Source organism: Fringilla coelebs, assembly GCF_963513975.1.
Source record: "Fringilla coelebs genome assembly, chromosome: 8".
Classification (NCBI taxonomy): domain Eukaryota; kingdom Metazoa; phylum Chordata; class Aves; order Passeriformes; family Fringillidae; genus Fringilla; species Fringilla coelebs.
Window position 1 is genome coordinate 5,748,471 of NC_140066.1, and position 17,228 is coordinate 5,765,698.

Here is a 17,228-nt window from a genome sequence, read left to right on the forward strand (position 1 = left end):
GATGGATATCAGAAAGGAATTAATTGCTCCCTGGCAGGGTGGGCAGGCCCTGGCACAGGGTGCCCAGAGCAGCTGGGGCTGCCCCTGGATCCCTGGAAGTGTCCAAGGCCAGGTTGGACTTTGGGGCTTGGAGCAGCCTGGGATGGTGGAAGGTGTCCCTGTCCATAGCAGGGGCTGGAATTTTGAATCTTTAATGTCCCTTCCAACCCGAATTTCTGCAATTCAAAAATATTTCAAGGCTTTTCTCCCCATTCCCCTCTACATGGTTAAGCCCATCAAACACTTAGAAAAATCTTGGAAATACAGTGTGAGAACCATCCTCAAGCCTGAGTCACCAGTAATATTGTGGCCATTTTGAATAAGGAATTAACAATGAGGAAACAGACACTGGATTTCTGCCTGACCACCAGCTGGGAATTAGGAGTTTGTGTGTGTGGCACACAGGAGATCCAGGATGGAACCAGACCAGAACTAAAGGCCAGTGATTCACTAAAACACTGCCAGCACAAGGAGTGCCACGAGGGCAGCGGTGCCCCTGAGGTGGCTGGTGATGGGATGAGCTGCTGAGAGAGCCCAATTCAAGCAATCTCCATCTTTCCCATAAAAGGCTGGGGTCTTTTATGGATTGACACCCCCAGAAAAGCTCCTGGGAGCTGGCATTGCCTGGGAAAGCGAGAGCAGCTTTTCCAACCTGGAGAGGCCAGGAGTGAAACCCTTGCAGGTTGATTTAAAGCACCTCACATTTCTCTCTGCCTCAACAGGTATTTCTGTTCCCAGCTACCCTTGATTCTCCAAAATGCCCCAGCTGCTCCTGAAGGAAGCAGAGCTTTGCCCTTACCTCCACTTCCATTCAGCAGGGAACACTCAGGGGGGAAAAACACAGCCAGGAAAGAGTCTGTAAAACTCCATTTACCAACGGAGGGTCCTGATAAAGAGCCACATAGAGCCATACATTTAAAGTGGGTAACCAAGCAACCCCGCCTCGTTTCCTGTGTGGCCATTCAGCTCCACAGCTGGGCAGCTTCAGAGGAGCTTGGCATAACCTTTTACATCAGCTGGCTTGTGCTGCCACGGCTCTGCATTGAGAAGGGCATAAGAAGGGCTTTCACGGGCTATTTTCAGCTCTTCCTGAGAGAAATCCCTAATTGGAGAGTCTGGGAAGACACCCCAGAGAACCTGAGCTTGATTCAGACCCTTTGGAGATGCTGCTTAAATCTCCAGAGTTTGTGTGCTTTGATCAGAGTTAAGCTCTGCTCTAATATTTGGAGCTCAGGCATTCCAAGGCTTGAGGGAAAGGTGAATTTGGAGTTGGGTTTGAACTGGACAAAAAGTGAGGCTGGGTGACAATCCAGTGCAAAAAAACAAAAAAAAGAGGGCAAAAAGCAAATAAAAACCATTATGGAAAGCTCCTGTTCCATTTCAGGACACACAACCCAATCAGCTAATTCATCTCATGGCTTTATTCTGCCATTCTTTTTTAAAATTAATTTTATTTACAGATACAGTATCTCTAAAGGCTTTGGGACCTGCAAATTGCCCTGCCACTGCTGTGCTTTGCTATTTTATTTTTACAGCTTGAGATGAATGCAGAGCCATCCCTCTTTCAAACATTGTGCTTTTAGATTGACATAACTTCCCATTTTACAAGCAGTTTTGGAGTTGACAGGAGTCTTTAAAATCATACTTGTGCCTGAAAACACTGTAAAGCACATAAAAACATGATACTTTGCCAGGCAGCAGCTAAAATTACCATTACCAAAAGTCATTTTTAAGACCATTAAAAAGCACTGGATGAGTCGAGAAAAGCTGCAATATCTTCAGAAGTGCTTTCAAAAGTTGATTAAACCTGCTTTTAACCATTCCTATGCCCCCAGCATTCAAATTTCATCTTATTTTCAATATTTGTTGAGATTGCATTCTCCCTATTATGCCTGTAATGCATTTAAGAGAGAGCTCTCATAGAGGAGGATGAAAAATTTCTATTATCAGAACTTCAACTCATTCCTGGCACTATAAGCAACTTTTACAGTAAATTTTGACTGCTGTAGTACCAGTAATAAAAGCAACTTGGGAAAAGCAGTTGGAGATATTCCTAACATTTCATATTGTTGGAATTTCTTTAAAATCAAATAAATTGGCATTTATTAACTGAAACATGAGGTGAGCCAATAATATTCATCCTTGCCATGTTCCTAAAGGGTAAATTTGTCAGGTTTACATCTTAGGCTAAATATTGAGGTTGAAAATCACATTTAATAACAAGGCTTCTCATCTTGCCCTGAAGAATTTCTCCTATTTCAGTCCAGATTTTTACATGTCTAAAACAGGCACAAAAACCCCTCAGTTTGTGTTCCACAGAACTGATGGCAATAAGGTGAGAGAAAGAAGCATTAAAACTAATTTTTAAACTAATTTTAGGGGGGAAAAAAAGCTCCATGGAATTTTGATTTGTACACAGGAACATGATTCTCTGTAAAAAGAGATGTCAAATTGTAGACTATTTCAATACCATGTGAACACCATTGAATGTATTTTTGGGGGCTGTGATTTCAGTGGCTTCCTTTATAAAGCAGCACTTAACTGGGGTAAGAAAGAATTACAGACATGAAATCTCCAACTTTGGGGTTTTAAAATTCTAAACATCTCCCCTCAACCTAAAAAAATAGCAACATCCACATGTTATTTAAAAAAAATGAATCAAATTGTCAATGTCTGGTAGAACAATTTTGCTCTGCTGAAGTAATTGATATTTATTCCAATAATTCCAGAACCTTCCTCTTGGTACCAGTCTCCAGCAGGTAACCCAGGAAAATGGGTGCTAATTAAGCTGCCACTCCAAGTAATGTTTGTGTTCCAGAGAATTAACCACCTATTTGGGGAGATTTACATATTGTGCCTATAAATAGCTCTCTCCTGACATCTCTAATGAAGGCAATGTTGATCAACATCTTCCTGTAATGTAATCAGGACCTCAAGCAGCAGTGGCAAAAGGTGAGGACGTAGCTTTGCCATCCCAAGACAAAGGGATGTCTTAAAAGACACTCAATTCCCTCAGCTCCTCAAACTCTCCCTTAGACACTGCTAAAAATATCCAGAAAAACAGATTGCCACGAGTGCATCTTAATTAAAACAACGCAAATTTCTCCATTTTCTTTCCCCCCAAAATTTCCACTTTTCTTTTCTCCAATTTTCTTTCCCCCAAAATGCAACCCTGTTCTGAAGGTAAACATCCTACAGTCATGGCACTGCCCTGAATTATCCACCTGAAAGCAGAGAATTCTTCATTCTATCCCTGCAGGAACAACCATCAGCACTACTAAGGACCCACCTGGATGTTTAAAGGCTGGACTTTGGTACTGTGACTTAACTAAACCATGATTTAATTCCCACTGAACACTGTCACGAGCTAAAACAGGGTGCTGTGCTTTGGAAAGGCTTATAGATTTTAAGTATCCAAAATTAGCAACCAAAAAAAGACCCAACAGGGCCAAAAATGTTGGGTTTAAGCCCATTTTGAGGAGACATGCAGCAGCAGGAAATGGCAGGGAATGAACTTTCCACTTACACTGGAGGCTTCATAAAGTTGCCTCACTTTGCACAGAGGATGGTGACACAAAATCAGGGATGGAAAAATTGCCCAGCCAAGGACATGGAAAGTGCTGCCCTCCCAGGATGTGAGAGGAAAATAGGCTCCTCTCACAGGCAGAAGGTCCCTTCTCCCCTTCAAAAAAGGAGATGGCACCTAAGACACTGTGCAGCTCCTGAGTCCCAGTCTGTTCCCCATCCAGGAATAACATGGAATAAGGAGACTTCCCAAGAAGTGTCACCCTGGGTAGTGTCTGTTAATGAATTATGGTCCAATGGGTTCAGGAAGTGAAGCCTGAGCTGATTTCTGGCCATCCTAGAGCCAAGCCTGTGTTCAAACAGCCAGAGTTAATTAGGAAAGCAATAAGGACTGCAGTGCTACAGAGAGTTATTTGTGGCTCTCCTGGTGAGCTGCACACTTTGGAGATCAAGTTTTTTTGAGTGAAAACCAAGGTTACCTTGGTTTTATAATTAAAATTGTTCCCAGTCCACAATGTGTTACAGGAGATGTGCTTTGGCTTCCTGAACCAATTCAGGATTTCTTGTAAGGAATGGAAGGTTTACAAATCTCTCCTGTGTAAAGCACCTCCACGAGGGAGGAATCATGGGACGGGACAAAGAACTGATGGACTCAGCACCTGTCAGCTCACAGGGCTCCCAAGCATCCACCTGGAGAGGATCCCCAAAAAGTGCTGTTAAAATCAGAGAGGCTGATTAAGGAATCCCAGGATGGTTTGGGTTGAAAGGGACCTTAAAGCCCATCCAGGGCAGGGACACCTCCCACCGTCCCAGGCTGCTCCAAGCCCCAAATGTCCAGCCTGGCCTTGGGCACTGCCAGGGATCCAGGGGCAGCCACAGCTGCTCTGGGCACCCTGTGCCAGGGCCTGCCCACCCTGCCAGGGAACAATTCCTCATTCCCAATATCCCATCCAGCCCTGCCCTCTGGCACTGGGAACCCATTCCCCCTTGTCCTATCACAGCTGCTGCTGAGTGGATGCTCCAGCCTCTAAACACCAAAAGACTCCTTCCAGAAACTTCAGTCAGGATGATTTTTTTTTTGTGGCTTATTTTTTTCTTTAATAATGTGGTGAAAATAAAATGCAAGCAAGGTTCACCTGCTGTCTGAAACCTTTATCATCAAGCAACTGATAAATTGCGAGGAGAGAGTCCCTGGGTTTCTGCTACATTGGAAAAGACATTTCATATCCCTTGCAATATTGACTCCAGAGCCTGAAAATATTTACTTCTCCATTTTTACCTCCTTAGAAAACACTTTCAAAAATAAACACCTTACAGGACAACCTGATTACCATCAAAATCTCTCTGTCTGGCTCCGCTCTCAGGGGAGTTGAAGGCATGGAAAAAATATCATTCCCTAAAAGGCAGCAGTAGAGTGCCCATCCCTGGAGGTGTCCAAGGAAGGGATGTTGGTGGCACTCAGTGCTCTGGGCTGGGGACAAGGTGGAGATTGGGAACAGGTTGGACTCCCTTGTCTTGGAGGGCTTTTCCAACCTCAATGACTCTATAAAAGGGTAGGGAAAAAAACCCATAAATTCTGTTCCTGGTTCTGGAAAGGAGCTGAACTTGCATTTTGTGTTTGTTTACCTATGTACATTAATTTTATTTTAATTTGCACATGTAAATTAGCATAAAATGCAACTCAGCTCCTTGTTGCAAAGGCAAACAATTAAAAAAATAATAATAATAATAAATAAGGAGGATATTTGCTGGCAGAAATTAAGACTGATCATCTCTCCTTGTAAGGATACAACTCTGCTCAGTGTTTTGGCTCCTAGGGAAAACGGGAAGTGCCAAAGGAATCTCAGCCTCTGCCTATCAGTGATGTTTCCAAAGACCTAAGGACACATAAAACCCTTCCCCAAGCAGCACCTGCCTGGAAAGGACAGGATTAGGAGCTGTCCTTCCCAGGTCAGCCCAATCCAGGTGCACACCCAGAGAAGTTTTCCATCAGCAAGGATGGGCAGGAAAAATAATGTGTTTTTTCTTAGTTGTCCAAATTATAATTCATAAAAAACACATGAGCAATTTGGCCCCACAGGCTACACAGAGGCCACCAGCAGGAGGACAAAGTGATGCCTAAAACTGGGCTCAGTTTAATTTCTAATAGCTGGAAATAAAAGGATTCAGGGCAGCTTTCAAATCCTTCCTGTAAGGTTTTCCCCTCAGAGATAGAGAGGAAATAATCCTGCAGATGAGACAGCAATTGCATGGGTATTTCTGTAGGATTTAAAGTCTTCTTAGCATTCAGTAATGCCCAAATTCTTCCCCTCCTAATTCCCTTCAGTTTTTGAAGCCCTATTTTTTGATTTTATCTCACCTATAGACACTGATAAAGAGGCAGCACGCCTGACACGGAGCTTCTCAGCCTCTGCTCCAGCTCCAGGCTGGCTGAAATGGAGAACTTGATTAATTTTGTATTAGCCAGCTGCACAATAAATCCCAAGCCATTGATTACAAGGGAAGAACAAGCAGATAAGGTATTTTCTTTGCAGACCTCCAGTATTTAATTATACAAAGGTTCTATCCACAGGGTTGGTGAGAAAACAACTGAGCACAGCTCTGGGAGCTCTTTATTATTTTCTGTGTGTGATTGTTCATGTTCTTTAAGTTTAAAATCAAGTGCTGTTTTTGGTTGGGGGCAAAACACTGGTTCATGATAGGTTTAGTTCCAGATAAAGAAGAAACCATTGGTTTATCTGAAGCCATTCACAGTTTGCCTTTCCCTGGCAGTTTGTTTGTAACTATTTTAATTAGCAGACATGAGTGGGGTCAGTGATTACGTGGAGTGAGTTTGGATATCGAGCAGTTCAATGATATTGAAAATACTCTGGCACTATCAGGCTTCTTGCACAAGCAGAGCCTCTCCTCACCTCTTAATCATCATCTCCTGAGCAGAATAAAAACACCAAGCCTTGGAAAGCAAAGTGCTCAGCCCCTGGAGCTGGAAAAGCACTGCCTGTACCGCTGTCCCCACCGATTTCCTTATCTAAACAGATCAAATTGGAGATATCAGCAGCAGTTGACTGGAGCAGATGAGGCTGTGTCATCCTGATTAGCTCAGTTTGATTACAACTTCTTAATTGCTCATGTGCCTGAGATCACTAAATGGAAACAGAGTGGGAAGATTCCCCCCATATTCCAGATGGGATATTGGGCAGGAATTGTTCCCTGGCAGGGTGGGCAGGCCCTGGCACAGGGAGCCCAGAGCAGCTGTGGCTGCCCCTGGATCCCTGGCAGTGCCCAAGGCCAGGCTGGATGTGGCTCATTCTGTGAGTTACAGTTTCACCCTTTTCTGTGTTTTTTTTTTTTGTTTTTTCCTTTCTTTTGTAAATAATACAAAAAATGCACTTGCACATCATTTGTATTTGAACATCCCATATATCTTATCTTTTCTAACATATGCAACTGTAAGAAATTTTCACAGCCTTGAATTTATTTCCACAGCACCCATCAATCACACAGAGATGTTATTTTGCTGGCTTTGTTGATAGAGATTTTGTTTATAGTTCCCCCTTCACTGAAACACCATATCCTATAAGATCTGATTCTTAGGATAAACTCACAAAGTACCTCTGTCCTGGTAGGAAATCTATCCCAATTAAATGGGGCAGCAGTGAAACCTGTGGAGCACAGCACTGCAGAGTGAGAAGAGGCTTTTGTTTGATAGATGGATTAGGAGCATTAACTTGGAGTTCTCTGTATATTTTCTATTAATACAACAACAACAACAACAAAATCCAAAGTAAACTTAAAAAACACCTCAAACTATTGAAGAACCTGCTTCCTTTGTGTTTCTGTTGTGTAACAGCAGAGTTAACTGCTCAGAATCATAGAATAATTGGAGTGAAAAGGGATTTTTTTAAAGGCTATTTCTTATTTCCACCTCTGCCCTGGGCAGGGACACCTTCCACCATCCCAGGCTGCTCCAAGCCCCAAAGTCCAGCCTGGCCTTGGGCACTGCCAGGGATCCAGGGGCAGCCACAGCTGCTCTGGGCACCCTGTGCCAGGGCCTGCCCACCCTGCCAGGGAACAATTCCTCATTCCCAATATCCCATCCAGCCCTGCCCTCATCCATTTAAAGCCATCCCCCCTTGTCCTGTCACTCTACACCCTCATGAAAAGTCCCTCTCCACAAAATGCTTTTGTTTTATATTTAGCACAAAACCCTTCAAACTGTCAAAGAACGCTGCCCAGATTTGTGCAGTTAGTTTTGCAATAAAAAAATACAAAAGGAAAAAATGCAAGGTTTAAAAAAAAAACAAAAACACTGAAGGAGCAAAACAGAAGTTTTTGACTTGTGGATGTGAAGCTTCACCTTCTAAACAAAACAGCACCACACTGAGCTTTACAGTAGTTCAGGTGGCAAGATCCCAAGCATTTTATCAAACAAAAAGCCTGAGGAGTCAAGAAATTTTTGCAAAGACTAAAATCTCTTAACGGTAGTGAAAGAAAACAATAGTAAAATCCATTGGTTTTTATGTTAGAAGATGGGAAAACAGAATTTCAAGAGCAGAAACTTCCATTCAGCACCATTATGTGGAATGAAAAAAATAGTCCATTCTGTTTTCTTTTATTTTTTTTTTTCCCCTGTGAGTTTTGTCAAAATTTCCTATGATTTTGCAGTAAACAGTTTTTGTGCTGTGTTGTTTGGAATTGAATCCAAAGCCCAGCCACTGCTCAAGAAACACAACCAGGCTGCACTGGCCAACTGCTCATAGAGAAAAGTGACACCAGGCAATGCCAGAAACCTTGGTTTAAGTTAGGACCAGCTGGGAGATCAAATTAAATGTTTAAATGAGGGAGCCCCAAGATATTTAACACTCTATGATCCCACCTAGGACCAAACAAGTCAATTCAAACAGCTCTGCTTAGAAATAAGGTGGGAAATTATCCCATGGCAGACTTGCCCAGCAGATCAAATTATTAACTCCTGTCCCTTAACTCCTGTTAAAGGGGACAAATAAATATCTCATGTTGCATCAATATGCTGGCAAAATCAGCAGCTTATAAATCAGAAATAAAATGAAGATACTCTAATACAGAGCCAAAAAATGTCTGACATGCCAGGGGCTGCCCAGGGAGGTTTGGAGTCCCTATCCCTGGAGGTGTCCCAGGAGGGGCTGGAGGTGGCACTCAGTGCTCTGGGCTGGGGACAAGGTGGAATCCAGCCCAGGTCTAGAGGTCCTTCCCAGCCTAAAGGATTCTGGGATTCTGTGGTCTCCTGCTCTGAACATTTAAAGATGCCCAAGAATTTGCACTGCCTTGAACTTAAACCCCATTAAAATGTTTCTGAAATGAGAAGAGCTCAGGGAGCACCATTAAATTCACAAAAAAGGAACTGAAACAATACTGAAGGCAAACACAAACTCACACCACAACCCCTTCCTGTGAAAATCAGCTTTCCAGGATAATTCAGACTAGAACTCAACCTTCACTTGCAGAGAAATCCCATTTCTCTCTAATCCAATTGAAAACCACATTTTCTCTCCTTGCTTCCTTCCCCACCTCCTTGGCCCTTCCCATTGCAGTCATGTTGAACAATGTGCAGCAGGATAATTTGGCATTATTTAAACATTTGATTTCTGCCTAGATATATCAGCTGTTCATCTCCCTGCCAATTTAAAACTCGCCATGCCTCAATACACTGTCTAATAAATACTGCAAAGCACAGAGGGGCTTTTTTCTCCTTGCTATTTTTTCCAACCTAACCCAAAAGTTGTCTTTTCAGCATGTTAAAAAAAAAAAAGGAGGGAAAAAAAGAATAAGGAAAATTATTGTCTTTCAACAGAGGTTCTCTAGAAGAAAGTGTTTGGCTGGGAGTGATCACACCTGGGCATTCAAAAATTACACCAATGACTGTGGACAAGGTGTGGGGGAGACAGTGTGGGTTGGGGTTTTGGGGGGGTATTGTAGGGTTTTGGGTTCAAATACCCAGATATTTCCTCACCATGGGCATTCCATGTAAAATCCACAAGTTTCCATGAGCTTCAGTCAGAAGATGCCCTGCCTGTGTTTAATGGCAGACAGCAGCTGAGCAGTAACCATGCCCTAATGTGAAAATGACCATGGCAAAATGAACACCTTCAGGTGAGCTCAGCCCTCATTGTCACTGCCCAGCCACAGGAGGTGGCTCCCAGAGCACACAACAGCAGAGCTCATGGAATCCCTGAAGCTGGAAAAGCCCCCCAAGATCTCTGAGCCCAACTTTATTCCCCACCTTGTCCCCAGCCCAGAGCACTGAGTGCCACCTCCAGCCCTTCCTGGGACACCTGCAGGGATGGGCACTGCAAAGCTCCCTGGGCAGCCCCTGCCAAGGCCTGAGCACCCTTTCCATGCAGAAATTCCTGCTGCTGTCCAAGCTGAGCCTCCCCTGGCCCAGCTGGAGCCCCTTTCCCCTTGTCCTGTCCCTGTTCCCTGGCAGCACAGCCCAACCCCCCCTGGCTGTCCCCTCCTGGCAGGAGCTGTGCAAAGCCACAAGGTCCCCCCTGAGCCTCCTTTGCTCCAGGCTGAGCCCCTTCCCAGCTCCCTCAGCCCCTCCTGGGGCTCCAGCCCCTTCCCCAGCTCCCTTCCCTGCTCCCTTCCAGCCCCTCCAGGGCTCTCTGGACACAGATCCTGCTGGCCTGGGCAGGAACTCAGCCCCTGCAGAAGTCCCAACTTTCCAGAGGCTCTGGAAAAGCCATATCCCTGTTGAAAGCATTCTGAAGGAAGAGTCCATCATCACCATCAACAAGGAAGCTTCTGGGCACTGGAAGTGATTCAGAGCACACAAACCTCGTGCCCTGAGGGATACAACCCTGAGTCTGTTCTTATTACGTGAAAATCAAATCCTACAAAAACAAGTTTTGATCAAGCTGAAGTTCCTGTGCCTTGTTTTAAAAGCTGCTTCTCATAAAAAAACAGGAAAAAACCCCAAGATTAAACCACAGTAAGAGGGTTTCTGTAATTTATATCACAGTTTCTGTCCACATGTGACAGTCTCATATAAGGATTCAGAAAATAATTCTTAGTGGTAGAGACAAGGAGAAATGAGAAGGAGTTTTGGAAAGTAACATGACACAGGCAGCAGGTAAAGAAAAGATTCCTGACCTTCCATGTCACCAAGAGACAGGAATTCTGTGCTCCCAAATTGTGGCTACAAATACAATTCTGCCAATAAAAACTAAAATTGAACACGCAACATAAATTACTGGGGGAGTATGAGATGAAAGACCTGACACTGAGGCAGATTTTAAATCCTGCCAGTTGCAGTGTCTTGCTTAGTTCTTTGAAAGTAAAACGAGTTAAATTATTGCCCCTCAAAGAGAATTTCAAATCCTGCTTTCCTCCAAAGTTAAAATATTTAGGGCTAAAACATCTTAGGGCTTCCTAGTAAAGAAACAGATTCCATTTATATGAGGTGCCTTAGTACTAAAATCTAGTGGCCCGACTGAACTGCAAACGTGTTTCTGCTGAAGAGAAAACCAAAAAGGAAAGGTCTTGGCTTTCCAAGTCTTCATGCTGCTTAGAACAGATGGAAAATGTCTTCATGAGTGAAGAATAAACCAGGAAGATCATGACTGAGGAGCTGCAGCGGCTCCGCTCACACACATGGCTACAAACCAACATATGAGAGCACACACACAGTGGCTGAGGATTTGTAGGAGTTCAGCCCTAAAAACATCACTGGAGTTAGAGCTGCAAGTCCCAAAGCGTGAGCAAATCTTCTGGAGGGGACACAAGGTGTTCTAGGGCACTTTTAGGGGGGTTTTTGCTATTCCTGCATCAGGTAGGAGCAGTACCTTGAGGAGCCCAGCCCTTGGAGGAAAAGAACCAGCCCCAGGAAAAGAACCATCTCAGTTCTCACAGCCTTCCCTCACCAAGGGATCGCTCAGGACAGTTCAAGGAATCAAAGAGCATTGATGTTTGATATCCTGAAATCCAAACAATCCAACACATGGGCAGGAGAAGCACAGGATCCCAGGGTGTCTGAGGCTGCGGGAGCTCGGTGTCACCTGGTGTCCCCTCCCTGCTGCCCAGGGCACAGCATTGTGTGCATCCAGCTCTGCCACAGCCCCAGGGAGCAGAGAGAGCCCCCAGGCTCTGTGGGCAATCTGCTCAGGGCCGGCACTGCCCAGGGCAGAAGTTGTGCCTCCTGTGCAGGGCAGGTGCTGGAAGAGGCTCATTCCCCACCAGATCCCACGGTCTGGTGGTTCCAAGGCTGTTGGGATCTGGGATTTTCTCCTTCTCCAGAAGCAGCTTCCTGCCTCATCCCTCCCAGCACAGCCACAGGAGAATCCCAGGATACTCAGTCCCTTTTACCAGGGCTGAAATCTGTACATGAACTGAGATGAACCTCTTTTCAGTGCCCCTATTTTGTGAATAACTCTCTTCTCACCACAGGGAAATTCATCTTCTGCCACCTCAAAGTGCTGCTGGTGGCACTCAGAGACACTTTGAAGAACTAAACCCTTCAGAGGAACTTAATAGCTCCACTACAACTCCCCAACATCAAGAAGAGCTCTTTTCCCTGCAGGAACAACGGCACAGCTCCCAACCAAAAGCACCAAGTGCCCATAAAACACACAAATGACTCCTGTTCCCAAGAACAGACACGTTCCCTCAGGCAAGAACCTGGTGGCATTTCTCTCCTCTCCCTGCATCTGTACAGTGCAGGGCTCAGGGAATGATCAATGAGCTCCAGGTACTCACATATGCATTTTCCCCAGTTAATTTCCTGCCCAACAGTAATAGATCAAGATCTGAAAGTATTTTCTTTCTAAAATAGCCTCTTAGGGTGATTTGTAAGGCCCCTCAGTGATTCAATTTTTGTAGCAGATGATTGTTAGACTGAATAAAGACATTAACTAATAGAGGGGGGCCTTGAAAAACAGGTGAAGGGGTTTGGGGCTGAACAGTCCTGGTGGCAAAAGTGAACAGTGGTGCTTTTCACAGAAAAAAACAACTTACTTAAGAAGTCACCCCCACTCAGGGAAGTGGCAAAGACCATTTGAATGCTTTTTGTTACTTTCTGATAAAAAATACCCATCTGCTGAACACTTTGGAAAGGAAATCCATATTTGGATGAGCAAGTCTTCTGATTAGCCTGTTTTATTTTGTGAAATTTTGTTTCAGAATGAAACAAAACCACTGAGCCCCCAGTGAGATCCATATCCCACAGTGCAGGTGTCCATGGCTCATCTCTTGTTCCACAGTCAAGCAGAAAGGGAGGAAAAGGAAGGAAATGAGTCTGAAACCAGAAGATTGGAAGAACTACAGTGATAAGTCCAAACATAGTTGAAAAAACCAACATTAAATAATCAAGAGAGCATTCCTTCTTAGCCATACATGCCAAGAGAAATACATCCAACATCCTGTTTGCATCTCCTCTGGGATAAACAAGCATTATTCCTCAAGTGAGTCAGAAGGGATGATTTCATGGAACAGCTCCAGGAGATTTCTGGAATGGAGGCTCTTCTAGAAATCCTCATCCCCAACATTATGGTTGGACTCACTGCTTTTCGAGGTCTTTTCCAACCAAAATGATCCTGTGGTTCCATTGGCTCCACACCAAACAGAGGCAGGACTTGAATACTGACATTTTTGGTGTGTGACAGGTCCCTGAGTCAGGGGAATGTGGGGGACAGGTGACATCAACCCCTCAAACACAACCCAAATTTACAAGGTAACAAAAGGACCAGGATGGGCTCATCTCTGAGCAGATGAATTCAGGATTTTTGTTACTATTCTTCATTTACACCTACAGATCTTCAGGAGAAATATGAGGACCTCCAAGTGTTCTTTTCATTCACGTATAAAAAAAGTGCAAAACACTTTAGGTTAAAAGCAGCCCCCCAAAAATCTTCAAAAACCCTTCAAAGATTCCATGGTATGAAACAGATCCCCACACTACTTCTGAAAACCCCAAGAAAATCCTTTGCAAGTTTGTGGGGCAGATCCCCACATTTGCTTTTGGTTTTTAAAATGATTTTTGCCTTCTATTCATCTTTTAAGAGTAAAGAATAAATTATTGGTGCTCCCCCAGCTCGCATTTTTATTATCATGAAAGGTATGGACTCAACATAATTAAATATGTTAATTGGCAAATAATTGCTGCTGGATTGGTTTGGTCTGGCATAAAAGGGCAGAAAGTTTTGAATTCAGCAGCCTTCTTTGCTGGCCAAAAATTGCTGCTAAATTTTTTTCTTTGAGCCATAGACATTAGATTAGAGAGAAAGAAAAAAGGAGAAATTTGATCCTGTGTTTCCACCTTCCTCCTCCCTGATTCCTTTAGCCTCAGAGTTTGCCTCTGAATTCAATAAAGCAGCACTGGAAAAATAAAAGAGATTTCAGCTGACCTAATTTCACATATTGCACAGCTACAAGTGACATTTCTACTTTTACTTAAGTTAAAATATTATGGAAAAAAATCCAACCTTTGCAGTATTTCTCCTTTTTGGAAGAAAGACAACAGCAGGAGTTGTAAAACCAGATCTCTTCCTTTCAGAAAACAAACCAAAAATACTCACAATATTCCCCATCCACACTCAAACCTACCATTTATTCTGGTGTAGCACAGAACAAAAGGAGTACAGGATGAAAGAATTGAAATTAAACACTGAATGGGCTCATCAACAGTAAATTAGGACGGATGGCATGGCTCTGTAACAAAAGTCTTGGGTTTTTCTAATGGTTAGGGGGTTGGGTTTGAATGCAAAGGGACTGCAGTAGATGGGAGGTACTTGAATTTCACCAGGAGCAGATGGGATCCTGGGGAAACTTCCTACTGAAGTCTAGGAAAAAAGCAGCATGACCAAGGCACTCCTGGATGAAGTTACTTTGGGCCATCATTAATTGCTGTGGCTGGGGACGATTTGGTGACATGGGAGGTCAAGTAAAAAACGTGAAAGAGAAGTTATGAGCTAACGAAGCAAAATGCAGCAAGAGGGGCAAGAAACTGAGTCAACATCCATGGCTCCTGCCAGGAAAATGGAGGATTGGCATGCTGGCTGCAAAGAAATAGCCCATAATTCCTGCTAGAGCTGATTTTTTATTTATTTATATTTATTATTCTGCCGTTAAGAGAACTACACTGGTTGGAAACAGCAATTGCCAGAAGAACACATCTTTTCTATGTTACATTTCAGGTTACAAATTCTGCTCCTTCACATCAGAACTCCTCCAGGCCCAGCCCTAAACAGAGTTTGCTATTTAGCTGTAAGAAACATATTTCCAAGTAATTATTCCTGTAAGCAATGCCTCATTAGCTGGGTGCCATTTGCTGAGTCACCAGTCCCCCACCTTGGCTTAAATCCATTTCCAACTCATTTTTTCTCTATTACACCCCTGTGAAATTTATCCAAAGTGCTTTTAGCTCCATTTACCCTTTCCTGAACACAGTATGAGGGAGGAAATAGTTCAGTTTATATCAGGGTGCTACACGTTCCTCAAGAAACAATTTCTGAACTGCACCCCTGAAAAAGCAGCAAGAATTTTGGCTGCAGCCAGCAAATTTATACTCATTATAACAAAGCTGCCCTGTTCAGGCCATGTAAGAGACCAGTACCAAGGATAAAATCAAGTATGGTTTCTGTGATAAATAAATTGGCATATGCCAGGCTAAAAAAATCCACCCAAAAATTATGTTCAGACCCCTCTGAAGTAAGGGAGTTGCTGTATTTACTCAGACACAGGACACTGCCATTAAAGAGTGGTGGCCCTTCCCTTCCTCTAAATCACCTGGAAGAAAAAGGATTCTGAACAATCCTGGGATAAGGACACAAGAATGAGAAATTGTCACATGAGGATAAAGGAAATGGAAACCTGAGGGATCCCTTTTTCCCCCTCCAGGAGATGAAATTTTTCCTGCCCTGTCTGGGCCATCTGTGTTTTGCACACTTCACCATCACTCAATCCTAACTAAAAATGGCTCCTCAGCCAAAAACCCCCATTGAATTCTCCTCAAAGATGCCTTTTTGGAGAGATGCGATGCTGCCAGCATGAGCACAAATCAAAATCCCACTGAAAAGTGCTGCCATCTTTTTTTCCTCAGCCTCCCCTGAGGGCTCTCCACAGCCCCATGATCCTGCTTTGCTTCCCACCATTATTCCTGCTGCTCTCCCACGTCCTCCTGTGCTGCTGGACATGCCAGAGGCCACCCTGCTGCCTTCTCCTCCACCCAAACCAGCATTTTCCTCCTCAAACCACCACCAAGGTCAACCTCTACCAGCCTGATGGTCCCACTCCTCCACTGCAATAAATGATTAAAACCCAGTTAATTGTAGCCCAGCACAGAGCAAATATGTGAAATATGAGGAGCTCGTCCACTTCAGTGTCAGGAGTGACAGTGATTATGACAGGGTGTAAAAATGGAGAAAATTAAATTAGCTTTCTTGTACATTATGGGGAGGGTTGGGCTGGGGGATGGAAGGGAATAAAAGGACATTTGGAGAGCAATTAGTAGAACAAGAAACAGACTTTCAACTGGATAGCAAAAAACAAAGCATAATTCAAGCAGGACCGAAGACTTCCCATGAAAGCAAAATGACTTTACTTCCTAACTGACAAAATAGAGGTTTTTAAACCAAAACCCAGATGCTAAAGTCATAAATTCGTACAATTACAGCTCTACCCACATGGAGTGCCATGGATAATGAGCAACTTCATTACAGACATTCTGAAGCCACACTCAGTTTTCACTTATCCCACTCATTATTCCCAGGAGTATTCAGGGACAACTCTGACAGAATTTGCCCTTCAACGCTGTTAAATTGTTGAAAAGAATAGACCCTAATCAGTTATCCAGGGCTGTAATTTTTAATTACCAGAGATCACTGGCAGGACACATTCCTGCTGTCTTTTAATTAACTTCAACCAAGATGCTCTGAGGAAGAACACGAGCTACTGGTGCCATGTTTCAGGGTTCCTGAAGAATTGTTTCTCACTGATTGTTTCCCCAAGTTGTTGGTCATTAACCATTCTCTCCATCTCCTGTTCCAACCACAACTGCTGATTTATGAACAAAGTAAAGTTTACTGTTAAAGCTTGCACAGTGAATAAGACAAAACCAATTTTGATGCTGGAGTCCAACACTGAATAACCATAAGTGAAGGTTTTTATCTTGCTTGCTAAATCAACAGCTTCAGGAAATGCAATCATCACTGGATGCTGCAGCCACAAAACACACCCAGACCTTTCTTTCTTGGAACCTCTTTTCCTACCAAACTACTTCATCAAATATTAATTTTTTTAAGGGGAAAAAACCAATTCCAATGAAATTCCAGAGGCATCCCAGCCCTCCACCCCTCAGCCAAACCCTTACCTTCATCATTCTGGGCCAGAGCCCATGCCAGGACAGCAGCGAGTGCCGTCCCCACTGTGAACCATTTCCAGAGACAAAACTGCTGGACCATTTTCTGTCAAACTTCACTCAAGGCAGAGCTGGAAAAGAGGGATTTGACACATTTATTACTCAACCTGCACAAAGCTGAGCCACTACAAAGTTTTTCACAGGGGATAAGCAAACCTTAAAAGCATGATCTTGTTTCAATCACAAAAATAAATAAAATAAGGAAGGAGAACCCTATTAGCATTAATCAAGATGTGTGTACTCATTAACTCAATAACTGTGCATGCACAGCCCTCCA

General features: G+C 43.6%; 1 protein-coding gene across 4 annotated transcripts in view; it reads right to left on the reverse strand.

Annotated features, from left to right (window-relative positions):
* Nucleotides 1-16,994, reverse strand: part of PCDH15 (protocadherin related 15) — a gene marked incomplete at both ends in the record, with an annotated part of 244,341 nt that extends 227,347 nt beyond the window's left edge. For all 4 annotated transcript variants that reach the window (XM_084210351.1, XM_084210349.1, XM_084210352.1 and 1 more), the window contains one exon: nt 16,904-16,994. In XM_084210351.1, the coding sequence (XP_084066477.1) occupies nt 16,904-16,994 (91 nt within the window). The remainder of the gene's footprint in view (nt 1-16,903) is intronic.
* Between the last annotated feature and the right edge of the window lie 234 nt (nt 16,995-17,228).